This window comes from Rana temporaria, chromosome 1 (assembly GCF_905171775.1).
Source record: "Rana temporaria chromosome 1, aRanTem1.1, whole genome shotgun sequence".
In the NCBI taxonomy this organism is placed as follows: domain Eukaryota; kingdom Metazoa; phylum Chordata; class Amphibia; order Anura; family Ranidae; genus Rana; species Rana temporaria.
Window position 1 is genome coordinate 268,513,910 of NC_053489.1, and position 27,739 is coordinate 268,541,648.

The 27,739-nt window shown below is 43.8% G+C and overlaps 1 protein-coding gene across 2 annotated transcripts in view; it reads right to left on the bottom strand.

Moving 5' to 3' along the window:
• LOC120941932 (aminopeptidase O (putative)) overlaps positions 1 to 27,739 on the bottom strand; it is a 525,264-nt gene that overhangs the window by 182,620 nt on the left and 314,905 nt on the right. For both annotated transcript variants that reach the window (XM_040355486.1, XM_040355487.1), the window contains exons 10-11: positions 22,967 to 23,010; positions 2,056 to 2,116 (exon numbers count right to left, since the gene is read on the bottom strand). In XM_040355486.1, the coding sequence (XP_040211420.1) occupies positions 2,056 to 2,116; positions 22,967 to 23,010 (105 nt within the window). The remainder of the gene's footprint in view (positions 1 to 2,055; positions 2,117 to 22,966; positions 23,011 to 27,739) is intronic.

The following is a 27,739-nucleotide window of genomic DNA, read 5'->3' on the forward strand; positions in this document are numbered from 1 at the left end:
GACCTCCAGGGTTGTATTCTCAGAAAGACTGCCTGTACCGCAAGCCACACCAGAGAGGCAGCAGGAGATTAGGGAACCTAACAAGTGCCTGAGGAACTGGTGTAGGAAGAGGGTGTTGGGTTCCTGGTTTTCAGTCGGTTACCGGCTCTATAGTAAGGACAAACTGCAACTAAAAGGAGGGTGTAGTCTTGCTGGGGGAAAGGATGGCCAAAAAGTTAAAACTTTTGAACTATGTGATGGGCGGGAGGAAACTTTTTCAGCTAGTGAACGAATGGAAGAAAGTGTGACTGTGGTCAATTTAACTGGGGTACCTAAAACCAACATGCGTGGGCTGGCAGAATCTTACCGCAGCCTCGGAACAAGCAGGGATAAAACAATATGCTGCCGTACAAAACTAAAAGGCATGTTCACTAAAGGAGTCTGGTGAACCAAATGGAGGAACTGGAACTACTGATATATGAGGTGGATTTTGACTTTGTGGGAGTAACAGAACCTGGTTTGAAAATATACATGACTGGCTTGTGACTGTCCAGGGGTACTCCCTGTATCGAAGGGACATGATAAGTAAAAGAGGGAGAGGAGTGTGCGTGTACATTAAGAGTGATTTGAAGGTGAATATGAAGGATGTGACATTACTAACTGGACAATAGAAGGGGTGAAATCCTTGTGGTTGGAACTTCAAAGGGAAGAGCAAAATGGGAAATTAATAGTGGGGTTATGCTACACGCCCCTACCCTGAAGGATGAAGAGGAGACCAATCTCCTTCACAGTTAGAAATGGCAGTGAGGCAGGACAATGTATTCATCATGGGGACTTTAATTATCCAAATATCGACAGGGCAGATGGAACTGCTCACTCTTCTAAGACTCAGCACTTCCTGAATGTCTTCAGGGACAATGGTATGTGTCAGTTGGTGGATGCCCCAACCAGGAACAAGGATAGATCTACTAGTCACAAACAACCCCCGAGCTGTAACCGAATGTGGAAGTAAGGGATGACTTAGAAAACAGGTATCACACTGCAATGACACACAGAAAACAATAATTGAGAACATAGCACAGTGTTTCACTACGTTCCAGAGCTGTGCAGTATTAATCAACATGTTTGCATAAAACTGGACCAATCTGGATGGCCCCAAATGTCACTGCACAATGGGCCATGCTGCTGTGCAGTGACATGACCGAAGTGTCACACTATAAAGGCTGTTTAAGACACAGTACACTTTGGGTCATGGGTCCAAACAGATGTGTTGGAAACCAACTAGAATAACATGCACGTTTCATCCATAGTTCTCCAACTGTGTTCAAGCCCTGTTTACAAAGCTGTTTAATGTAACAGCCACCGCCTTATGTAAAATCTGTGCAAAAAAATTATGGAAATTGCGTTTGAGTAGTGAAGATGTAACAATTTTTACAGAATGTACACAGTAAAGAGCATATGTATATTGACACATTAAAGAGCTCCATTGGAGAGTTCACAGCTTGTCCTTTCCTATACAGTCTTATGTATTCTTGGAAGGTGATGGACCAATCTGACACACCTTTGCCCATTGGACAATAAAAAAGCAATCATGCAGAGGTCACGTAGCTAATGTGACCCTGAAATAAGGGCATGTTTCATCTTGGCTGTTTGATATAGACACCCTGCAGATTGTTGGTGCCATTCTATTCTATGCATTCTATGATGATTAATAAAGAACCAAAAAGGCATTTTTCTGACACAAAAATGTGTGTGGGTACTTTTACACCCTGTAAGGTTATAGAGGGGCCCTCTTACTCATTAGCCCACAATAGGGACACACTGTCAGGATCATTGATGAAAAAACTTTAATAGAGTGCCTGAAATTACATTTTTTTTAAAATAAAACTGATTCCTAATAAATCCCTATATTTGACCAGTGCTAAATTTGTATCGTTATCAGAGCCAGATCCTCAAAAACAATAAAAAAATATTTTAAATCTCTACATTCAATTTTGGCAATTAGAGCTTTAAGTTACATTCCAAAGTCATGTTCCAAAATAGAAAAAACTGGGTTAGTGTTTTTTTTTTAATTACCTGAGGCATCCCAGGAGTGTCAAGCCAGATTTTGTATATAAGTTCAACAGAGAGCCCATGTCTGCAAGAGAAAAAAAAAATTGATGAGGCACAAATCTTTTTTTCCTACATATTGTATAACCTTCACCCTAGGCCACCATGGTCCATCATTGATTTACATAATACATTTGGACTAAAAGCTGCTGGAATACAGTGGAAATGTATTATAGAGATTTTAGTCATTTCAGCCCTAACACTAGTTTCCCCTATGTGAACTAGAGAAATCTTCACATTTTAGTTGCAGGCCTACTGATTTGGCAACAACTTTTGTTATTTATGATGGATGCCAAAGTTATATGTTTAATGATGTTTTTGGGAACAACCAAATTTTTTGAGGAATGTAGTTTTCAACTGTTATTCCTTATACTGTATGGCATGCATTTAAGGCCTTTTTTTAAGTTTGCCCAATGAGAGACAATTAAAAAGAAAGTACCAGTATTGTAGGTTTTGTCCTATTTATTATAACAGTAAAGTTGTTTTTCAGGTACATGGCACATTTACAAATCAAAAAAAGTGCATCTTGGCTCTTAATACTGACATCATTGTGGTTTGCATAGAGGGTGTAAAAAAAAAAAAATCGGGCTAAACATATTTACAAATAAATTAACTTGAAAAACAGTTCCTGTCTTTTTATGTTTTTATATTTAGCTGTCTGGCTTGAAGTCTGCTTTAATTAAATTCTAAAGGCATGTGCGAAGTACGGACATAGCAGCGAAAGGGTTAATCAGGGCTCAGAGCTGTTCTCACTTCAATCTGAATTGTGAGACTTCAGATTATCACCCCCTGCTTTTCAGAGCTGAGCGATCCTGTGTAAATTCTGGACTTTGAACTGATGTAGAGGACAGATGGCTACAGATAAACAGATACAACTTGCAGGAGGATTGGTTTCATTTCTGTGTATCCTCTGATGCTAGTCACCTCACTGGATATATGCCACGGTCTTCAACCACTTTTGGTATGCAAAAACAACCCTTTATAATACAATTAAAACACAGTGGATTTTTTTTACTGTTGAATTTGAAAGTTATCATGAAGCTTTTTAATATTTTATGTTTTAGGATATGGCAGGTTTTCACACATAGCAGAAAAACTGGAATGAAAAGTAAAAGAAAAGGATGTTTATTGCCAGACAAGATCAAACTCTGTCCTCAATATTCTGAAACCTTTCCATCAGCATTGTTAGAGCTGTTTGAGTTAAGTGTCGGGTATATTTACTAAAAACTAACAAGAATTGTATATTTTCAGGCATTCGCGTCTTATTAGTCTTGAAATATTTTGATAGTTATGAAAAGAGCAGCTGTAGTGTTCAGAGATAGACAAAAATTCAGGTCAGACAATGGCCCAGATTCAAGAAGCACTTGCGCCCGCGCAACCATAGGTTGCGCGGCGCAAGTGCTTACTTGCTCCGGTGTAACGAGTGCTCCTGATTCAGGAACCTCGTTACACCGACTGCAGCCTAGGATGTGACAGACATAAGCCTCCTTATGCCTTCACATCCCAGGCTGCATTCTTGCGTTGGCCGCTAGGGGGTGCGGCCATTGTGATCGGCGTATAGTATGCAAATTGCATACTACCACCGATTCACAAAAGTTGCCCTGCGCACGCAAGGTACGGAGTTTCCGTACGGCGACTTTAGCATAAGGTTGCTCCTGCTATAGCAGGGGCAACCTATGCTAAAGTATAGCTGCGCCTCCCGCCCGTGAAATTAGAATTTCACGTTGTTTACGTAAGTGATTCGTGAATGGCGCTGGACGCCATTCACGTTCACTTAGAAGCAAATGACGTCCTTGCGACGTCATTTGCCGCAATGCACGTCGGGAAAGTTTCCCGACGGAGCATGCGCTGTTCGCTCGGCACGGGAGCGCGCCTAATTTAAATGATTCCCGCCCCCGGCGGGATCATTTACATTAGGCAGCCTTACGCCTGGCTGTTTAGCATATCGCCCGCGCAATTTACGGAGCTACTGCTCCGTGAATCGCTGGGCAAATGGAAATATTTGCGTGGGCGCAGAGAAAAATCTTTGCTCTTTGCCCACGCAAATATTGCTCCATTCTACCTGAATCTGGGCCAATGTCTTCAGATAAATCAACTAAACAGATGGGTGATAACAAACAGCCTGTAATATACAGTACTGTATATACATACAAAGTACTTCTACAAATATATACAAAAACAAACATTTGATTTTCCATAATTAGATATCCAGCACTGCTGTTAGCCTGGTTTGCATAAAAGCATGTAAATAGAGTAGAGGCCTCAGGAGTGCAGAATGCAGAGTCCAGGGTTCAGGAGGATCGCACAGCCTGCAGGGCTCAGAAGTGCAGATTGCAGGGCTCAGGAGCATGTAACACAAATTGCAGGGGTCAGAAATATATAACCGACATAGTGCAGAGGTCAGTAGTAATTATTTTTCCTTTGCATTCATAGTAAGTTAAGCCTAATGTGTTTATATTATATGCTTGTATCCTTGCATTTTCACATGTCTTTAACCACTTAAAGTGGAGGTTCCCCCTAAAAAATATTCTAACAATACATTCGGAAGACTGCTTACACTGCGGGTAGGCTGGCTTTTTTTTTTTTCGTACATACCTCGATATCGCCGTTTCATCCCTCGGCTTCCGGGTATGATTCTTGTGGGGCTGGGCGTTCCTAGTTGATTGACGTTCCTCCGACCGACGCATACTTGACGTCACGACTTTCCGAAAGAAGCCGAACGTCGCTGCGCAGGCGCCGTATAGAGCCAACTCTATACGGCGCCTGCGCCTGCGCAATGACGTTCGGCTTCTGTCGGAAAGTCGTGACGCGCAGTATGCGCCGGTGGGAGGAATGTCAATCAACTAGGTCCAGCAAGAACCATACCCGGAAGCCGAGGGATGAAACGGCGATATCGAGGTATGTACAAAAAAAAAAAAACAGCCTACCCGCAGTGTAAGCAGTCTTCCGAATGTATTGTTCGAAAAATTTTTTTAGGGGGAACCTCCACTTTAAGGACCGCTGCACGATGATATACGTCGGCAGAATGTCACGGCTGGGCACATCAACATATATGTACGTTGCCCTTTAAGCCCAGCCGTGGGGTCGCGGGCACGCGCCCGCGGCACGGTCGGAAGCTCCGTGACCATGACCGCGGGACCTGCGGACCCGATCGCCGCTGGAGTCCTGCGATCGGTCCCTGGAGCTGAAGAACGGGGAGAGCTGTATCTAAACACAGCTTCCCTGTTCTTCACTGTGGCGGCGTCATCGATCCTGTGATCCCTTTTATAGGGGGACACCATCGATGACGTCACACCTACAGCCATTCCTCCCTACAGTTGTAAACACACTTCAGGTCACACATAACCCCATCAGCGCCCCCTGTGGTTAACTCCCAAACGGCAACTGTCATTTCCACAGTAAACAATGCGTTTTAAATGCATTTTTTGCTGTGAAAATGACAATGGTCCCAAAAATGTGTCAAAATTGTCCGAAGTGTCCGCCATAATGTCGCAGTCACGAAAAAAATCGCTGATCACCGCCATTAGTAGTAAAAAAAATAAATAAATAATAAAAATGCAATAAAACTATCCCCTATTTTGTAAACGCTATACATTTTGGGCAAACCAATCGATAAACGCTTATTGCGATTTTTTTAACCAAAAATTGGTAGAAGAATACGTATCAGCCTAAACTGAGGAAAGAAATTGTTTTTATATGTTTTTGGGGGATATTTATTATAGCAAAAAGTAAAAAATATTGCATTTTTTTCAAAATTGTCGCTCTATTTTTGTTTATAGCGCAAAAAATAAAAACCGCAGAGGTGATTAAATACCACCAAAAGAAAGCTTTATTTGTGGGAAAAAAGGACACCAATTTTGTTTGGGAGCCACGTCGCACGACCGCGCAATTGTCAGTTAAAGCGACGCAGTCCCGATTTGCAAAAAGGAGCCTGGTCCTTTAGCTGCATTTTGGTCAGGGGCTTAAGTGGTTAAAGTCCGATTGTGGTTGGAAATGGTCCTGAAAGAATGACTCACTATATAGACAGTTCTTTCGTCAAATATAATAAAATTCTATGACCCTGACTCATTAAACTGATGTTTTCATGTAAAAAAAAAAATGCTCGACTTTGGAAATACATTAGTGCCTGATTTGAGAAAGGCTTTCCACACACCAATATGCAAAGTTGTGGAATTTTCTCTGCCTTCATTTTCTTATAACAGGCAGGTTGTGTGCACACACTTTCACATGCTTAAACACCAGAAAGCCATCAAGTAATAACAGGGAGTGCTCCTAGAGCAGGGGTGGGCAAACTTTTTGACTCGAGGGCCGCAATGGGTTCATATATTGGACCCGGGGGCCGGACCATATATATATATTTTTTAATACTGTACTGTATTAAATACTGTACTTTATATATACACATAGCAATAGGGTACAGTATAAAAAAATATGTATATATAAGTACAGTGTTTAATACAGTACAGTATTGACAAAAAAAAAAAAATATATATATATATATATATATATATACACACACACACACACACAAACACACACATAGCAATAGGGTACAGTGGTACAATATATATATATATATATATATATATATATATATATATATATATATATATATACACATACAAACCCTCTCTTTGAAGAAACCTAACATTTGATTTTGCCTAATAACTTTTGTTAGCTAGTAAAGAATATCAATCAATTTCAACTCCAATCTCCTTTATCTTGTTGCTGCGCAGCTAGACTGCCCTTACTGAATCCATGCTGGGGCTTGTAGTTCTGAGAGGAGCTCGCCGTGGACCTGTGGGTCCTGCTGGCCATCACCAGCTCCCAGCAGGATCTACAGGCCATGGCCATCTCCCAGCAGGACCCACAGTGTTGAGGCCTAGGCCTACCCCAACCTCTCACAAAGTAGAAATAAAATTGATACTGTGTAATGCTCCTCTTACCTTAACTATGGGTACTGTAGTTGGCTCCCGCATCCTCTGTGGCTGGCTCCTGTGGGTGGCTGGCTGACACCCTGCTGTGGCTGGCTGGCTCCCTGGTGTGGGTGGCTGGCTGGCATCCTGCTGCGGATGGTCACCGTGGCTGGGTGGCTCCTGTAAGTGGCTGGCTGAATCCCTGCTGTGGGTGGGTCACCGTGGCTGGCTGGTTTCCTGGTGTGGGTGGCTTGCTCCCTGCTGTGGGTCAGTGGGTGGGTGGCTGGCATGGTGCACCCCTGCTGTAGGGTGGTGGGTGGCTGGCGCCTGGCTCCCTGCTACAGGTGGATGGCCTGGCTCCCTGCTGTGGCTTAGTGGGTGGGTGGCTGGCACGGTGCCCCCTGCTGTGGCTGACAGAGGGGGGGCGGCGGACAGAGGGGGACGGGCGGACAGAGGGGTATGGTGGACAGAGGGGGGGTGGGCTGACAGAGAAACAGGCGGACAGAGGGGGGTGGGCTGACAGTGGGACAGGCGGACAGAGGGGGACGGACTGACAGAGGGGGACGGACTGACAGAGGGGGACGGACTGACAGATGGGGACGGACTGACAGATGGGGACGGACTGACAGATGGGGACGGACTGACAGAGGGGGACGGACTGACAGAGGGGGACGGACTGACAGAGGGGGACGGACTGACAGATGGGGACGGACTGACAGAGGGGGACGGACTGACAGATGGGGACGGGCGGACAGAGGGGGACGGACTGACAGAGGGGGACGGACTGACAGAGGGGGACGGACTGACAGAGGGGGACAGACTGACAGAGGGGGACGGACTGACAGAGGGGGACGGACTGACAGAGGGGGACGGACTGACAGAGGGGGATGGGCAGACAGAGGGGGACGGGCGGACAGAGGGGGACGGGCGGACAGAGGGGGACGGGCGGACAGAGGGGGGTGGGCGGACAGAGGGATGGGCGGACAGAGGGGGGTGGGCTGACAGAAGGGAGGGCGGACAGAAGGGCGGACAGAGGGGGGTAGGCTGACAGAGGGATGGGCGGACAGAGGGGGGTGGGCTGACAGAAGGGCGGGCGGACAGAAGGGCGGACAGAGGGGGACAGAAGGGCGGACAGAGGGGGACGGGCGGACAGAGGGGGACGGACTGACAGAGGGGGGGTAGGCTGACAGAAGGGCGGGCTGACAGAGGGACAGGTGGACAGAGGGGGTGGGCTGACAGAGAAATAGGTGGACAAAGGGGGGTGGGCTGATATGCGGACGGAGGTGGGATGGGCTGACAGGGGGACAGGCCGACGGAGGGGGGATGGGCTTACAGAGGGACATGGACTGAAAGAGGGACAGGCGGACAGATACAAAACAAATACATATTTTAAAAAATATATCTCAGCTAAATGTTTTGTATGTGCAGATGAACTGGCTGATGAAATTGCACTGTTGCCAGAATCAATGAGACAGCTAAACAAATCAGAGAGGGGTGGGCTGAGAGAAACCCCACAGTGCACTAGCAAGAGAAGCGTGACTCCGGCAGCAAGATGATACGATCACCCACAGTCTCAGACCAGCCAGCCCCGCCTGCCCGCATCCACACGCCAGCTCCGCCGAGCCAATCGCACGGCGCTCGTGTAAATTCGAGTCCCAGAATTCCACAGCGGGACCACATGACCCTGGTCGGCCAATCACAGTGCGCTTGTGTAGACTACAATTCCCAGAAGCCACTGTATGCAGCCGGTGTAGTGTCACTACACCGGACTCCGCGGCCATGCCCCTGGCTGACTCCCTCTCAGTCACTAGCGATCCGCGGGCCGGATTAAAAGGTCCACCGGGCCGTAGTTTGCCCAGTCCTGTCCTAGAGGGTGTTTGCAGTACTTTAATGGGGTATACCGTGTTACCTACCAATTAAAGTGTTTCTATAGGCAACACTTTTTCTTTATGCCCTGTACACACGATCAGTTTTTCAGCAGGAAAACGACTGAAACTTGTCTTGCATACACACGGTCACACAAGTCTGAAATTCCAAACGTCAAGAACGTGATGACGTACAACATGTACGACGAGCTGAGATCAATAAAGTTCGATAGGCAGTTTGGCTCTTCTGCTTGATTCTGAGCATGCACGTTTTTTTCGCGTCGTAATTGCATACAGACGACCGTGAATCTCGATAGGAATTTTCCTGTCACGAAAATTTAGATCCTGCTCTCAATATTTTCTTGGCAGAAATTCTCACAGAAAAAGTGTAATGGAGCATACACACGGTCGGAATTCCTGACAAAAAGCTCAATCACACCTTTCTTGTCGGGAAAACTGATCGTGTGTACGAGGCATTTGTTTTGTATATGAAGGCTAAAACACCTACCAGGGTATTTTTTATTGCTGTCTGTGTACCATTAGGGAAATATATCTTCACTTCCTGTCCCAAAGATACAACAAGAAGTTAGAGGTGATCTCTCAAAGTGGCTTCCCCCGCTGACAACTGAAATCAGGGCCGTCTTTAATATGGTTTGGGCCCAGGGCAAACATTTTTTTTGGGCCCCCCTCCAGCTTATTTTGGGCCTGGCTGGTTCACATGTATGTTTTGGCGGTCCTCATTTGTGCAGGTACAGCAGCCCATTGATTTGAATGGGCTGCCATGCCTTTGTTTCCTGCAGAAAAAGGTGCATTCAGCATTTTAAAAATACAGTTGCCTTGAAATCCATTCTGCTTTTGCACCATGCTACTTACCTGCAGTTCTTGCACACACAAACGCACTGTGTTTTTAAAAGCGTGACCTAAACATCTAAAAATGCAGCAAGTTTGACAGTGCGGGAACTGCAGATAAGTCACAGCAGACAGCAGAATGGACAGACAGTGCTGTATTTCAGTGCTTGATGGGCATAGGCGTGCCGTGTGCGCAGCCTATTACATGAGGCATGCGCTTTTCTTTGCAGGAAACGCAGGCATGGCGGCCCATTCAAATGAATGGGCTGCTGTGCCTGCGCAAATGTGGGCCGCCAAAACACATACATGTGAACCAGCCAGGCCCAAAATAAGCCCATCAAGCAGTTAAATACAGACAGTAATGTCATCTGCTCTGAGGCTTTACTCAGCCTGGACTGCAGGTCTGGTCTGTTATTTAAAAAGTTCCTCTATTTTACACATGGCATGGCATGGTGTCCCATAGTGCTAAAGCAGAATGGACAGACGGTGCTGTGACCCCATGCCATGCCATGTGTAAAATAGAGGAACTTTTTAAAGCACTGACCAGACCTGCAGTGAATCATCAAATATTATAAAGACTTTGGGCACACTCTACAGAAAACTTCAATTTACAATATAGATTAGCAAACAGTGACATACCTTGAGGAGCAGGACATGAAGAAGTCAGCCTCAGGAAGAGCAAACTGGGGATGTTATAAAATCACATTCTAATTCACTTTTATATGCAAGCAGCACCCAGTGGCAGGAAGGGAGAAGTGCGCATCTAAAGGGAAGCCAGGGGTGCTGTACATTTTAAAACACTGGGAAGGGAAGCAGTACTGTCACTGGCTGCGTGCCGCTGATGATTTTCAGCCTGATTTGTGGGCAGCACAGGGGCTTAACGGGAGGCAGGGCCGCCATCAGGAATTATGAGGCCACTTACACAGCTTCAGGCATGGGCCCCCTGGAGCAGAGAACCGGGATGGGGGGTGCTGCCGCCTAAAATTAATAAAGCAGGGGGGGGGCTGCCGCAAATTTAGAAGCGGGGGGCCATTTACAAAAAAAGAAATAAAGAAAGAAATAAAGAAAAATATATATAAAAAGGGGTGTAGCCATCCGGGGCCCTGGGGACCTCTGGGCCCTTTAATAAAAAGAAAAAAGAAATAAAAAATATATATAAAAAATATATTTTAAAAAGGGGGTTGCCATCTGGGGCCCTGGGGACCTCTGGGCCCTTTAATATTTTTTTTTTAATAAAAATAAATTACAAAAAAAAGGGGGTTGCCATCCGGGACCTCTGGGCCCTTTAATAAAAAAATATATATAAAGAAACATTTATAAAAAAAAGGGGGGGGTTGCCATCCAGGGCCCTGGGGACCTCTGGGCCCTTAAATAAAAAAATATATAAACAAAAATAAAAAAATAAACATTTATAAAAAAAATAAAGGGTGTTTGCCACATGGGGCCCTGGGGAACTCTGAGCCCTTTAATAAAAAAAAAGAATTATATATATATATATATATATATATATATATATATATATATATATATATATATAAAAAGAAAAAAAAGAAAGAAAATATATAAAAAAAATGTTTTTTATAAAAAATAAGGGGGGTTGCCATCCGGGGCCCTGGGGACCCCTGGGTCCTATAATAATAATAATAATAATAAACATTTATATATATATATATATATATATATATATATATATATATATATATATATATATATATATTTATTTATATATATATATATATATAAATAAAAATATTTTTTTTATAAAAAAGGGGGGTTGTCATCCGGGGCCCTGGGGAACTATGGGCCCCTGGGGACCCCCAGACCTCTAAAAAAAAATTGGCCCTTTAATAAAAAATAAAATAAAAATATATTAAAAAATTGTCCGTTTAATAAAAATATAATATTTTTTTTTTTTTTAATTTAAAAATAAATAAAAAAAGGGGGGGTTGCCATCTGGGGCCCTGGGGTCCTCCGGGCCCCTGGGGGCCTCCGGACCCCTAAAAAAAAAAAAAAAAAATATATATTTTTTTTTTTTCAAAGGGGGTTGCTTTGGGCCCCCAACAGTGACAGGGCCCAGGGCACCTGCCCCATTTGCCCTGCGGTAAAGACGGCCCTGACTGAAATGTAAACAAAACAATGCTGGCAATAGAAAATTCTGCCCTTTGGGTCTGGTGTGGATTCTAAGGGGAACCTTTAAAAGAAAAAAAAAAAAAAAACGGTGTGTGATCTCCCCTAGAGTCCATACCAGACCCTTATCTAAGCATGCAGTCAGTACACAAGTTTTTGACAACTCCTTAATAATAAATAAAAAAAAATGTCCCCCGAAGTAGATCAATAGTCAATCACGCAGCCTGCCGCCATTGCTGGACCAGAAAAAAGAAAAAACCTCTGGCCTCGTCGAACGCCCCCTGTCAAATTCTATCTTCTCCACCTGACATTTCTTAAATAGCTAAGGGGCGGAATCCCCCAATGACATCAGCGGTTGACCCCGCCCATGTGACGTCACCGACCAGGGGAAGCTGGGTCAGTATGTATTTTTAATGGGAACCCCATGCCAAAATTGAAAAGAAAAAATGGCATCCCCCAATCCATACCAGACCTTTATACAAGCATGCAGCCTGGCAGACCAGGAAAAGAAGGGGGTGAGCGAGCACCCCCATAGTTAACCATATCAGGCCACATGCCTTCAACATGGGGCGGTAGATGCTTTGGGGCAGGGGGGCCCCCTGCCCAAAAAGCACCTGGCTCCTATGTTGATGGGGACAAGGGCCTCTTCCCGACAACCCTGAGCAGTGGTTGTGAAGGTCTGCGGGCAGGGGGCTTATAAAAAACTGGAAGCCCCCTTGAACAAGTGGGCCCCCAAATCCCATGCCCCCCCTATGTGAATAAGTATGGGGTACATTTTACTCTACTCATTCACCAAAAGAAGTGTCAAAAATAAAGAACAAAACAGTAACGGTTGTTGAGAAGTCTTTTGTTAAAAAAAATAAAAAAACTCCCATGATGCCGATCCATTGTCAATCATAACAACGCCGCCACCGCCGGACACGAAAAAACCCCCCAATAAACTCCCTGCCATCAAAAAAGGCCAACTGCCTACTGCATGCTCCATCGTTTAACAGTTCTTATATGGGTAAGGGGTGGTTCCACCTGGCAATATTACCTGGTGGCACCGCCCCTTTGCGTCATCACAGACTCAGCATGCACCATATCACAAGAGGTGGGGCCACCAGGTAACATCACCAGGTGGTCCTTTCCTCTTACCTATTAAAGAACTGTCAAAAGGAAGAGCAGGCATTCGGTGGTCAGCCATCCTCGGGGGTAGAGCTTTTATTTTTTGATGGATGGATCTACACCGGGGGACAAGGTTTTTTTTTTAACAAAGGGATTGTCAAAAACCTGTGTACGTTTTTAGTTATTTTTGACACTTTTTTTGGTGAATAAGTAGGGGTACAATGTACCGCATACTCATTCACATTGAGGGGCGGGATCTGGGGGCCCCCTTGTGAGATTCTAATAAGCGCCCTGCCCTCAGATCCCCACAACCACAGCCCTGGGTTGCTCGGAAGAGGCCCTTGTCCCCATCAACATGAGGACAAGGTGCTTTGGGGTTCCAATGTGTCCCCATGTTGATGCCATGTTGCCTGGTATGGTTTAGGAGAGGGGGCGCCCTCTCCCCCCCCCATTATTTCTGACCTGCCGGGCTGCATTCTTGGATAAGGGTCTGGTATGAATTTTGGGGTGGAGGGGGCACACAGTATTTTGTATAAATTAAGGCATAGGGTTCCCCTTAAAAAAAAACATTCCAGACCCAAAGGGTTTCCATCCTATTGTTGGAAAGAATGTTCAAGTGTCTTGGCTGTGTCTCTTATGCAGTGGTTTTACATGACAGTTTCTGTTGCTTATTGCAAGCAAACCAGCCTGATTTAATATAAGTAACTGTTACAGTAATAACAGAATTACAATTAAAAAATACACTTTAGTTTCGGGTTACCCATCCATTCAAAAAGCCAGCATTGTGCCTGTACTTATCTAAAAAAAAGAAAATGTTATATGGGTTTCTGTAGTTTGCCCATCATCACTGCACTATACACCTTTATAATAAATACAAACCTAATATACACTCAGTGTAATAATGTTAATGGCCTAACTGTATTTAATGCTAACAACAGGAAGCAAAACTACCTTTCAAAATGGTTTCCAATGGAATTTTGTTTCAGGAGTACACTGACTCCCACACGTTATCCTGCAAAAAAGAAAAATCTATGCTTCTATTCTCGTAAAAATAACAGTGGAGAAATCTTTTTTACTGAATAAGGAACTGTACTCTCCTTTTCAGGAAATAATCGTTCATTTAACGTCTGAATACTATGGAAATAGAATTTCCACAAAGAGCTAGCAGTAAAATTAAAACCACAAATTCTTAATGCTGGCAACAAAATAAGCATAACTTGGCAAAGTCATGTTGGAAAATGTGCCTAGCCAATCACAAGTCACGGTGAGTGGTTACAGAGCCTGGTCTTAAGTGTAAATATCTAATAGAGTACACTTGAAAAAGCAGAATGAAAAAATAAGGAACATGCTAAGGACGAGAATATTTCCGTTTAGAGTATGGCATTGTTTACTACGAATGCCTAGATCATGTTTCAGAAACACAGACACATGCTCTGGTTAATGTCGTATTCTGGAAAATGTTTTTTTTTGTTTCTGATGCAAAATGCATCATTTAGCTTTTAGGCATATAGATACTCTACATTACATAAACAGGATTGAAAGTAGGTTTGACAGTGCTAAGAGCAACAATTTACAGTTTCTTGAGCTGCAGTATTTTTTACCTGTCCTCTCCATACAAAATAAACAAACACTTCTTCAGAGACATTCTGCAGTTGCCCCTTAAATTCTATGGGCAGCACCTGTACAGCATTTTACAGCCTAAGGACCAACCCAAAAGTAATTTGCTGACTCGCCAGAGCATTCCAGAAAACATTGTAAGTGAACTAAAATAACGACCTATGACTTGAAGTCCGACATCCATCTGACTTTGATCCCAAAAATGCAGGCACTTTGTGTCTGGTATGTCTGGTATGAATCTTTAGGACGAACTCCACGCCAAAAAAAAAAAAGCATGTTTTCCCCCTCCAAGAGCATACCAGGCCCTTTGGTCTGGTATGGATTTTAAGGGGAACCCCCCTTGCCAAAAAAATGGCATGGGGTTCCCCCCCCCCAAGTCTATACCAGACCCTTATCCTAGCATGAAGCCCAGCAGGGCAGGAAAGGGGGTGGGGACGAGCGAGCCCCCCCTCACCCCAAAGCACTTTGTCCCAGAGTTGATGAGGACAAGGGCCTCTTCCCGACAACCCTGGCCGTTGGTTGTCTGGGTCTGCGGGCGGGGGGCTTATCGGAATCTGGAAGCCCCCTTTAACAAGAGGGCCCCCAGATCCCAACTCCCCACCCTACGTGAATAAGTATCGGGAACATTGTACCCCTACCCATTGACCTAAATAAAAGTGTCGAAAAATAAAAACACAGTACACAGGTTTTTAAAGTAATTTATTAAGGCAGCTCTGGTGTTTCTTCTGATTTCTTCTCCCCTCTCCGGCTCTTCTGCCTCCTCCGATGATGTCTTCTAGCCCTCTCCGGTTCCTCTCCCCTCTCTGGGTCTTCTCCGCTGATGTCTTCTAGCCCTCTTTGGTTCTTCTCGCTCTTTTGCTGGGTCTTCTCATCACCGCTTATCCCCTATCATGTCCCAGGCGGTGATGTCATAAGAGGTGGGGCCTCCGGATGACTGGTGACCCCACCCCATGCCAATATAAGTAGTGGCAAACCACAAACCAAGCATTAGAGCAGGAGAAAGCCTTGAGTCTACATCGAAAGAAGAACAAAGGGAGAAGACAGCGGAGAAGACCCAGCAAAACGAGCGAGAAGACAGCGTATAAGACCCGGCAGAGGCAAAAGATAGAGGGAGAAGATCCGGAGAGGGCTAAAAGACATCAGAGGAGAAGACCCGGACAGGGGAGAAGAACCAGCAGAGGCAGAAGATGTCAGTGGAGGAGGGAGAAGACCCGTAGAGGGGAGAAGAGATCAGAAGAGATGACGAAGCTGCCTTAATAAATTACTTTAAAAACCTGTGTACTGTGTTTTTATTTTTGATACTTTTTTTAGGTCAATGGGTAGGGGTACAATGTACCAGATACTCTTTCACATAGGGTGGGGGAACAGGATCTGGGAGCCCCTTTGTTAAAGGGGGCTTCCAAATTCTGATAAGCCCCTGCCTGCAGACCCCAACAAACATCGGCCAGGGTTGTCGGGAAGAGGCCCTTGTCCTTATCAACATGGGGACAAGGTGCTTGGGGTGGGGGGGAACAAGGCCCCCCTGCCCCAAAGCACTTACCCCCCATGTTGAGGGCATGCAGCCTGGTGCGGTTCAGGAGGGGGGGTGCTCGTTCGTCCCCACCCCCTTTCCTGACCTGCTGGGCTGCATGCTCAGAGAACGGTGTGGTATGGATTTTGGGGGGAACCGCATACCGTTTTTTTCCGCGTGGAGGTTACTCTTAAAATCCACACCAGACCGAAGGGGCTGGTATGCTCTTGGAGGGGGAACCCATCCATTTTTTTTTTGTTTATTTGGCATGGAGTTCCCCTTCAAGATCATAAGTTGCATGTCAAAGTCAGATCAGTTAAGACTGCGATCCAACTTTGATCCGACTTCAGTGATATTCAATGGGCTGAAGTAGGATGAAAGTCGTACTAAAGTAGTGCAGGGAGCATTTTCAAAGTCGGACCAGTTAGGATGGCTCTCATAGGAAAACATTTATTTTCATACATTATGTGACATCAACTCCCAATTGTCGTACCAGCGTGAACCCAGTCTAAGTGTGCATGAGGATGCGTAAAAATGATGAGCGTGGCTGTTTTTCATCTATGCCAGCACAAAACATTGAATTGGAAAGGCAGAAAGCACATTTCCACTGAAATTATTTTGGTCAAACTAACATTTTTATTTAACTTCTTAATGTAATAATACAACTAGTCATGAGGATTTACATTTTAAAAAATAAGAAAGAAAGCTCCATTCATACTGAAACATTTTACATTCATGTATACTACTTTTAAAGCCTGATTTTAACAGCTTTGTCTACATTCCTGACAGTTACATGAGAACGCAATGCAAAAAGTGTCACACTAATGCTCTCAGGAAACCAATCAACATTTTTTTTTATTAATGCAGGATTTTTATATAGCAGAAGAGACATACTTGCTAAAAGAAATTAGTCTCTGTGTGCATGCGCACGGTTACATCATGCCAGGTCAGCCAATCAAGATGTCTGAAGATACCAAGGAGAAGAATTTGGAAGAAGAAATCAACAATCGTGAGTGGCCCAGATTCACAGAGAGCAGGCGCACATTACGCCGCCGTAGAGTAACCCCTGTACGCTACGCCAACGCAGCGCAAAGAGGCAAGCATGGAATTCAGCAAGCCAGTGCTCCCAACGTTGCACCAGCGTGGCGTGGGTTTCAAAGGCGCAGGCCGGCGTAGGTGGAAGTGGGCGTAACCCATGCAAATGAGGCATGACCCCATGCAAATGATGGGCCGAGCGACAGACAAGTACGTATAACGAACTGCGCATGCACCGTGACGTGGACGCATCCCCCTGCGCCTGCTCACAACCACGTCGGAAAAACTGCCTAAGATACGCCGGATCACTGCGTACGCCGTGAATGTAATCTACGCCCAGCCAGACATACGTCCGACGTACAATACGCCGGCTTGTATTCCCTGGTGCAGACCTTTGCATGTCTGGTGCTGGGTTGCACCTCTTTTATGGGGAATAACTTTACGCCAGACGTACAACTTACGCGCACCTCGCGTAGCCTGCGTCGGGCGCACTTACGTTCGTAAATCGCCGTATTTCCCTCATTTGCATGTTTGAATGGCTAATCAATGGGAGCGGCACTATGCGCCCAGCCTAGATGTGCACCCACCCTACGCCGGCGTAAGCAAGTTACGTTGGCAGGGTGTAGCCTGTTTTTAGGCGCATATCTGTTTGTGGGTCTGGCGCACAGACACGACAGCGCACATTTGCACTTACGTCGGCGTAACTTGTTATACGTCGGCGTAAGTGCTTTGTGAATCTGGGCCAACAATTGTGAGTGGGCTTATAGGCATCACATCCTTGGAGGGGAGACAAGTAAAAATGCTCTGCCCTGCCTGGCATTCTCACCCTGGCAAGAATGACGTCTCCTCCACTCTGAAGTCTCCTGGGATATGCATGCAACATATCTCAGGATGCTCCATGATACATTCACTATGGATGAAGGAGGGGGGACGGATGGTGTGCCATGAAGGACTGGGCTTCCAGAAACCAGGAGGAGGCAGCAGGCCCCCAATAACGTTGGGAACAAGGATGGCACATGGGACAAGTCATCTAGGAGCAGCGTGGTGGATCACAGCAGGACGATCGATTTGCTGTTTGGGTATGTGAATTGTGCACAAGACCAGCAAAAAAAAAAAAATGGGTGAAAAACATGTTGAGAGGATGAAGTTCACCCCATAATTTTTAGTTTTTTTTATAACCTCTCTTTAAGAACCACAGGGGGTGCTACTCTGTACCGGGGAACACGCTCTGCATTATGCATTAGGGTAAGAAAAACCTTCTGTGTCACCCCCATTATACTTAAGCCCTATATCAATCCAGCGCTGTGCACTGCTCAAAGGTAGCTGCTGTCAAACACAGCCAGTGAGGAGGGAGCAGGGTGTGGGGCGGAGCTGCACTGTGTGTCCACTAACACAAAAAGTGTGGCATGGGAGCAAGCCTGCATGAGTGCCCCCACAGCAAGCCGCTTGCTATGGGGAAACTCACCAGGGGAGGAACCAGGAGCGTTGGCTGGTAACCTGAGAAAAAAATAGGATCGGGCTGCTCTGTGCAAAACCATTGCACAGAACAGGTAGAGTATGCCATGTTTGTTATTTAAAAAAATATTTTTACAATCAGTTAAAGCAAAGTTTCGCCTGGGAAAATAATAATTAAAAGTCAGCAGCTACAAATACTGTAGCTGCTGACTTTTCATATAGGGACAGTTACCTGTCCAGAGAGCCCACCATGTTGGCACCCGAAGCCAACCCATCCCTCGGCTCCGGGTGCAGGCAACCTTACTAAGGGAAACAGGAAGTGAAGCCTTGTGGCTTCACAGCCTGCTTCCTACTGTGCATGCGCGAGTAGTGCTGCACTTTCTGAATGGTCCCTTCTGTCTTTTGGGACTTGTGTATCTCCCAGAAGGCAGCAGAGGAGGGGCCAGACAATGTGTAGATTACGGCAATCTTTGGGAGCGGATACCTAGATTTGACAGGTATCCGCCCCCCCCCTTGAAAGTTGCCAAATGTGGCACCGGAGGGAGGGAGGATCCCGATTCATGGAAGTTCCATTTCTGGGTGTATCTCTTCTTTAACCTGAAACCTATATTTTCACAAGATTGGATTCAGAGCCATTAGGTAAAAAGGATTCCAATGGTTGCTGTGGTTCCTCCCGTTGGACAATATGTCACTACAGAAAACAGTAGTAATGTAGTAGATGGCAGGAGGAACCACAGCACCCAGTGGGGGACATGCTAGCCGACACAGATCTTTAAAGTGTTTGATAGCATTGCCACTGGTAGCTCTAAGAAATTAAAGATATCACTCATTGTCTGGCATAAAGGTAACCAAAAATACTCTTATGAGTCGGTTGTCTTTCAAGTTTTATAGCTTTTCAAAAGTATTGCTGTTATGAACAATATGCTACTAGCTTCTTTCTGCCTAATAACTAAGCCGACCTACTAAAACAAACATATGATCTTTGCAGTCCCAGTGGAAGTTTGGAGCAGTTATACTTTCAGCTGCAGTCATAAAATTAACAACTCATGTCAACTGTTTCTCTTACAGCATCCGGTCTGGAAAGAGCAAGGACAGCGTGTATATCTGTTTGGCATCATCCTCTTTCACATAAAATAGAAGCTATACTAGGAGAAAAGCCGCACAAAATTTCCTTTGGACGCTAAAACAAATGAATCATTGCATTTGTTTCCTTTATATGGTTTGTGGGTGTAGAGTATTAAAACAAAAAAGTGCAATGTCTATTCATTTTACAACTTTCAGCAAAAATACAATGATACCTAATGGATTTTACAGAAAATATATATTATTTAAATGCCTGTTGAAATGTTTGATGCTTTGTTTCTCTGTTTTCTATATAAAGCAAGTTTACATTTTATAATTGACACATCTGTTCTTTGAAAGGGAACACACATGCTCAAATGAAGCACACAGTGAATACACATAAATGGAGTTAAAAGGGCAAGTCCACTTTCATAAAAAAAAACTATAGCAAATAAGAAAAAAATATATAGCATAAACAATTGCTACACAAGCCACATTTATAATTTGATGTTAATAAATATTACCTGCAACACTGTAATTTTCTGTAACATTTAGTGCCGGTTCACACTGCGGCGGCACAACTTCGGGGGCGACTCTGCAAGTCGTCCTGAAGACGACTTCAGAGGCGATTAGCAAAATGACTTCTGTACATGCAAACCCCCCCCCCCGAGTCGCCCCCGAAGTCGTACAAGAACCTTTTTCTAAGTCGGAGCGACTTGTGTCGCTCCTATTAGAACGGTTCTATTGCAAAGAAAGGGATGCGACTTGTCAGGCGGCTCAGTGTGAACCGGCTCTTAAAGCAATATGACAACCTGGAGGCATTCTGTACACTAATGGTGTACATAAATTCCCCAAAAATGTTATTTCCTGCTTGTGTGATTGACTCACTGATTTGCCCAGAAGTCTGCACTAATATACAAGTCAAAATTGAGTTAATTGCATTACTTGCAATAAAATTTTTGGTGAGATACTCTACAATGGTGCACCAGCTGATAACAAACCAATTTCTTCTATTCAGACTCAGTATTCAAAGGATATAGAGGAACAAACTGAATTTTCTTCAGACCAGAAAAAGGTAGAACTGCAATAAAATTTGTTAAAATCCCTAAATGAACATTGATCACCTAGATGGGATTGTTTTTTTTCTCAAAAGTGGACTTATGCCGCGTACACACGATTGGTTTGTCTGATGAGAACGGTCTGATGGACCGATTTCATCAGACCAAACCCGATTATCTGATTATCTAAAATTATCTGATGGATACCTAACCGATCGTCTGTAGGCACATCCATTGGTTAAAAATCCACGCATGCTCAGACTAAATTAGGGGACGGGAGCGCTCGTTCTGGTAAAACTAGCGTTCGTTATGGAGATAGCACATTCATCACGCTGTAACAGACACGAAGGCGTGAATCATCTTTTACTAACACAAAATCAGCTAAAGCAGCCCAAGGATGGCGCCATTGGATTTGAACTTCCCCTTTATAGTGCCGTCGTACGTGGTTTACGTGACCGCGTTCTGACACAATCGTTTTTTTAACCGATGGTGTGTAGGCACGACTGACCATCAGTCAGCTTCATCGGATAACTGATGGAAAAATACATCAGACAATTTTCATCGGATTGACCGATCATGTGTACAGGGCATTACTCTTTGAATGCAGCGCAAAGGATAACTCTCAAATTTTAGGACGGAAGAAACGAACAAGGAGAGGAAAGGGGGGATTCTTTTCTTCTTCCTTTTGCATTCCTTTCCCCCCTTTTTCCTATCTATACACATATGTATACATACGTACATACAAAAGGGGGCTTCCACCCCCGGGGTATCTAGGAGGCGAAACACTCTATCTACTTTCAGAGGAAGGGGGAGTCCCTGCAGGCTAAACCATCCAGAATTTCAAGATATGAAGGGCTCAAAATCCAAAGAGTAACAGAAATGAGACCACACTGTTTACATAAGCCTATATAACTCCATATTATCCTTTTCTCAAGCAATCATGTGTTCTACAGCAATCCAATTCAAGTCCAGTCCTTAAGTACCCCCAACAGGTCATGTTTTCAGGCTTTCCATTATTTTGCACCTTTGATTTGCCTTAGTAATTACCACAGCTGAGGGAAATCTTGAAAACATAACCTGTTGGGCGCTTTGAGGACTGGAGTTGATGAACCTTGTTCTACATCTCTAATATTTTCCACTATGCATGCCCATTACTCCATTGTCTAGTAATCACCCTCCGTGCAACCATGAGAAAATGTATTTTATTTGTTTATAAGAGCACAAAATATATCAATACCAATGTAATTTGAGGTTTATTTGAGATCATCTGCTACCAGCTCCGTATCTTATCACAGAAGGGAATGATCTTGGGACATATTGCCCGCAGCTTGCAAACAGCTCCAACATGTGTCGGTGTTAGTTGGGTCTAATTTATGTAATTTATGTAGTCGTTGGACAGCATTAGATCTTGTAGTTACATTCTAGGGCAAGCAGTGATTTTTTGTAAGTAAGAGCTAAGCGGCACTGAAGGGCATCACTGATGGGCACTGAAGGCATCATTGATGGGTCCAGATTGGCATCACTGGTGGGCACAGGCATCACTAATGGGACTGCACTGATAAGCAATGCACATTACCAGTGCAGATCCCTCCTATCAGGGAAGCTGCTTATTGGCTCCCCCCTACTCACGCTCTGTCACGAGCTACTCACTGTGATCGGCTGTGATTGGACAAAGCTTATCACATGGTAAAGAGCCTAATTCATAGGCTCTTTACCGTGATCAGAGATGCAGTGTTTCCGAGTGACACACTGCCCCACCGATCGCCACTCTGCGCTGCAAGCAGGAAGGTGTCAGCATCTCTTAGTAAAGTAGTGTGGAGCAGTTGACAGCTGTGAGAAAGTGTGGACGGCCTGCCAACTGAGATATTGTTTGTGAAGTTCCTGTGTGTGGCCTTTCTGGTACCCTGAAGCAGATGGGAACCCTAAACCCTGGTGTGAGACAGATATATTGGTAGTGAGACATTGTGGTTTTTTTTTTCAAGATACCAAAACTATGGACTGTTTGGGTTTGCTTTTGCTAAAGAAAAGCTGTTTTGTTTGTTTAATTTTGAAAACAATAAATGCTGTTTACTTTTAAAAGCCACTGGCTGGTGATCCCATCCCAGGCTCCCTATAATATAACATATACATAAAATCCAGTAGATAAAAATCTTATTGAAACATAGCCATGTAACAATGTGCATCAGTCATTCGTGAAATTATGTAATAATCAGTTCTTTCACAAGGGGAATTAATTTTATATCAGTAGGCACCCGAGTATAGAGTAGAATTACTTACTTATTTTGCTCAGGAAAATGATTCAGCAGCATATGTAGAAAATCCTGCAAGACATAAAATAAAGTATTACCTGCCATCTTGGTCTATAACAGGTTCAGTGAACTCAAAATACAAAGTTAGTACCGTGTGACCCAAATGACGGTGAAAGGGATTTTAAGTATCACAGTTTTGCCCTCTTGTTTTGCTATGGGCAAACTCAGATTATTCCAGTTATAATTCATAAAACACTTTTATTTCTTCCACAGGGAAGAACGAATAATGTTGTTTATTCTGCTATTTGATGTTGCAGTATATAGAGATATAAATTCATAAGGATAAAAAAGAAAAAAACTGTATGTGATGGAGACTGGATTACTTAGAATATTCAAACATATTGCTTATATAAAAGGGCAACTCCAACAAAACATTGAATTTAACGCGATTTTGAACTCTGAAGTGTTATGTGTGAGAGGATTTTAGGAAACACACATAAGCCATGTGTCTACAGTCAAGCTGTGTTAGCAAACAAACAAAAAAAAAACATAGCAACAGTTAAAGCTCATCTCTTGGCAAAACCGTTTTCCATGTGAGTGTAGCTATCCTTTCCCTTTTAAATTTGTCTCACAATAACGATCTTTTGCTTCATTCTTCTGTAATCCTTACAGAAAGTCAGTCCCTTATTTCCTGTCTAGCGGACCAAACGCCCCTGCTTGCTCCATGTGCAGGAGGGTGACCGGTCCCCCTAGTGCCTCCTGTAGTTTTATGAGACAGCAGTGCAAGAGAAGTTCACACTCCCCTGTTACCAGCCACAGTACTGCCCTCTGTTCTCATGGGATTGCTGGGAGCCTAGCCAGACAAGCTATGTTCTGGCTGAAAGACCAAAATACTGTAAATGTAGTTCTGCAGCACTTACACAAGGATGTGGTGCAGGAAGCCCTCCTCCAGGCAGCAAAAACATAAGAGCATTTTTTTCAGCCAGACTAATGACGTCACTGGCCATAAAAATGGAGATTGCTCTTTTTTGAAGCAAGGTTGGCGATTCTACACAGACAGAGGAAGGATGGGAAGCAAGAGGGGATGGTGCCTGGAGATTCAATTGAATTTTAACACAGGAAATCTAGTAACAAAACCATCAACAGCAGATTCACATCAAACATTTTTCAGAGCTTGCAGTTATGCAGACTCTGACATTTAATAAAATACACTTGAAAACACCCCAACATTTTTTTTTAAAGCACTCTGTCCCCATGAGAACAAATAGGTATGCATGCATAAACAAATGACAATTGTGCCTCACATTTTAGTACCGCACAAGCCGGAATGACAGCAATAATTCTAGTGCTGTTAAATATCACTGTTAGCATTAAAGTGATGAGCTGTTAAAGCTTATAAACCTTTCCTATGGACAGTTTTGGGTACCATTGTTTTTTTGCTGTTTCCACATTAGACCAGAACCGTATGTGCATGAGAGTTCCCTATAGGTTTCATAACCTAAAGCAGCGATCAGAGGTTGCTGGTCTAAACTTTGCCAAACATTAAAGAATCATATACCATCTCATTAATACTTTATAATTAGACTTGACTGCAGCCACATTAATTGAACAATGTGCTGTAGCCTGCCATATTTGTTTCCAGTCTTCCAAGTTTAAGACACCCCAGATCATTTTTCCATTTTGTGATTTACTTGTGTGCTTGTGGAGCTTGACCCTCCAGAATAAAAGTATAGACTGTCGTAATGATGCCCTTGATCATGGGGGGGGGGGGGGGGGGTGTAAGCAGATATTCTCAAAGGAAATAAGTGTTTGAAGCGAAGATGAGGACCTAATTACTTGTCCTACAAAAAATGTTCAATATTTGCTTCGGAGCTGCTTTGTACATCTGCTAAATTGCCGAAAAGCTCAAGATTTCCATCAGAGAAATTAAGTTACATACAGTATTCTGTACTTGTCCTTTGATAACCACCATTGAAAATGTGTAGGCTCCAAATATCTGAGAGACAACATAGGATTGTGCCACTTCTATATTTTGTGTTAGTGTGCACTAAAATTAATTAAAATTAATAAAAAAAATGTAATATAAACTCTGGCAGACAAAGGGTAAAATCATTTACCCCAGTGCCAGATAGAAAATAGGTAGGTTCCTACTGACATCCTAAAAAAAACAACAACCAATACATTTTGTCTTTTATTTTATGCAGGAAAACTTTGCAACATTGACGTTTTGCTTACTTTTCCTCAATGCTTTCAGACCTGTCATCTCAGACCACATTCTGCAATATGCACTATGTAGTATAGACAGCACCATGCCCCAGGCATGACAATGAAGATTACGCTGAGGAACCCGCTATATGCCTTTATTTGATAGGGACTGAAAAAGCTTACCTAAATATATGCAGACACAACCAGCTTTTATCAGTTTGCGATTTATTACTCCAGCGATTACATGAGTTCAGGATAGAAAATATAAAAAAAAGTCTCCTGGCACTGAAGTCTTTGAATCAATTGTGTAGCTGCACGCTACACTATATTGTTAAACAGTTCATATGGTAGACAAGAGGAGTACGAAATTCTTACAGTAGAGCATTATTATTACTACAGATATTTACTGTATATAGTGCTGGCAGTTTATGCAGCCCTTTACTGATATGTACAGCAGGGCTCAAAATTTCAAGTCCTGAGCTACTAGCCAGGCCTCAAGAGTTACTCGCCACCAGTTACCCCACCTAATTCATACACTGCCCTGCACCTAATTGCACCCGTAAACACGCCCTCGTAGATTATCTCATGGAATGACAATGTTGTATGCAGAATTTAAGTTACAAAATTCAATATTACCAACAACAACTTTAACAAAATGGCACAGGGCACTGGGGGCAGACCAGAGGGATAGGGCACTGGGGGCAGACCAGAGGGACAGGGCACTAGAACTGGGTCTCTTCCCCATTCTCTTGCTGTCTCCTCTGCAACTCCCATCCATCCTCTCACTCTCTCCCATTCATCTCATCATCAGGAGCCTGTGTGTGCGGCTCCACGCTTGCATGTCCCCACTTCCCCCTTTTATTCAGGCTGGCAGAGAGGAGAGGAGCTGCAGCACAGCGGGAGGGAGTACAATCCAGCGCTGAGATCCACACAACTTCACAGCCATTGACACCATAGCACAGCGCACACTAACAGCGCACAGCACACATTGAGACCAGTCTGTTCACAGTGCTCAAGCTAAACTGTTGGACACTTACATAGAGCACAAGGAGAAGAAAACTGCACAAACTAGAAGGCTGCCGCTCTCATGTCAGGGCAACTTTCAGTAAGCGCTGCACCGGAGTGGTAATTTTTGCAATCCTCCACCTCACTCATTACTTTCTGCTCTCCAGCTACATTGGTCGGGGCCCGGGGGAGGGGGGCAGGCTCAGAGAGGTCATACTGTTAGGTCCCATGGTTTAATGAGAATTGTAAAGAGAGCACCGGTGTACTGCTCTGCCTGTGCGCGGCTCAACAGACTACTTTTCCCGAGCATGCACCTTTCCTCTTCGGCCGCCAATTTAATCGGGACTCTAAGTGTAGGCACAGATTGGAGGGAGATTGGTCATGACGCCCTGTCATCACTCGCCACCAGCTTAAATCCACTCGCCAAATGCTAGTAGGCGAGTGGAAATTTTGAGGGCTGATGTACAGTATATTGTACACTCACATCAATGCTTGCCCTCAAGGCGCTTACAACCCAATGTCTCCAACTCACATTCATACATACACATACTAGAGCAAATTTAGACAGATGCCAATTAACGTACCAGCATGTCTTTGGTGTGTGTGAGAAAACCCATACAGGCACAATGAGAACATGAAAAACCAATGCAGGTAGTGCCATGGTTGGGATTCAAACAGACATCCCTAGTGCTGCCAGGTGGAAGGGATAAGCCACTGTACTACTCAATATATAAAGAAATATCATGGCACTGGGAAGAAAAGGGCAGAGGTAAAAGGTTATACTGGCAAAGTTTCCTGGTACTTCTGGATACATTTAAACTTCTAACATGTTTTACAAAAAATACAGTTGTCTTTTAAGAACAGAAAACTACAAGTGTATAGATTATTATCTATAAAATAATGGACTTGTAGTCAACTCCTCCAGCTCCAAATCCCTTTTTACTTAACAGGCAAAAGTTCATAGGGCAGCCTAATAAAAATGTAAGTTCAAACATCTAAGTTCTCAGAAATGTTTTACTTTGAAACCTATGCTGATTCAATTATTTCATTAATCAGAATAATATATAGTGATCCTTTCCAGACAAAGAGACCATCATTAACTAAAGAATTAAGTGTCAGCCAAACAGATGAATCAACTGATTTACAATGCTACTAAGTAACCTGGACAACGAACTGTATATTCAGCTATTGTAACACATATATAATCAAAATGTTGTAATATGTTATTACTGTAATCATAAATCTGTTCAGTCCACAGATTGATATAAAGAAAGGATGTACATTTGAAGAGTATAGTAAACCATATCTAATAAGATTTCACCTTTGATGAGCTGAGAGCATTAGGGACAATGAATGATGATACCGGATTGTTATGAGTTATTGCACTTTGCTCTTTTCAATATTAAATAAAAAAAACATATATGATCTCAGTATTTAAATGTTTTTCCATGCAAAGTGTGAATTCATTATCACTGCCACTAGAAAAAGTGTGCTCCTTCCAAAACTACAAGGTTGGGAATTTAAGAAATAATGTTGAAAAACTGAAAAAAAGTAAAGAGTGTGGAAGGTAGTACGGCAGGCAGTATGTACA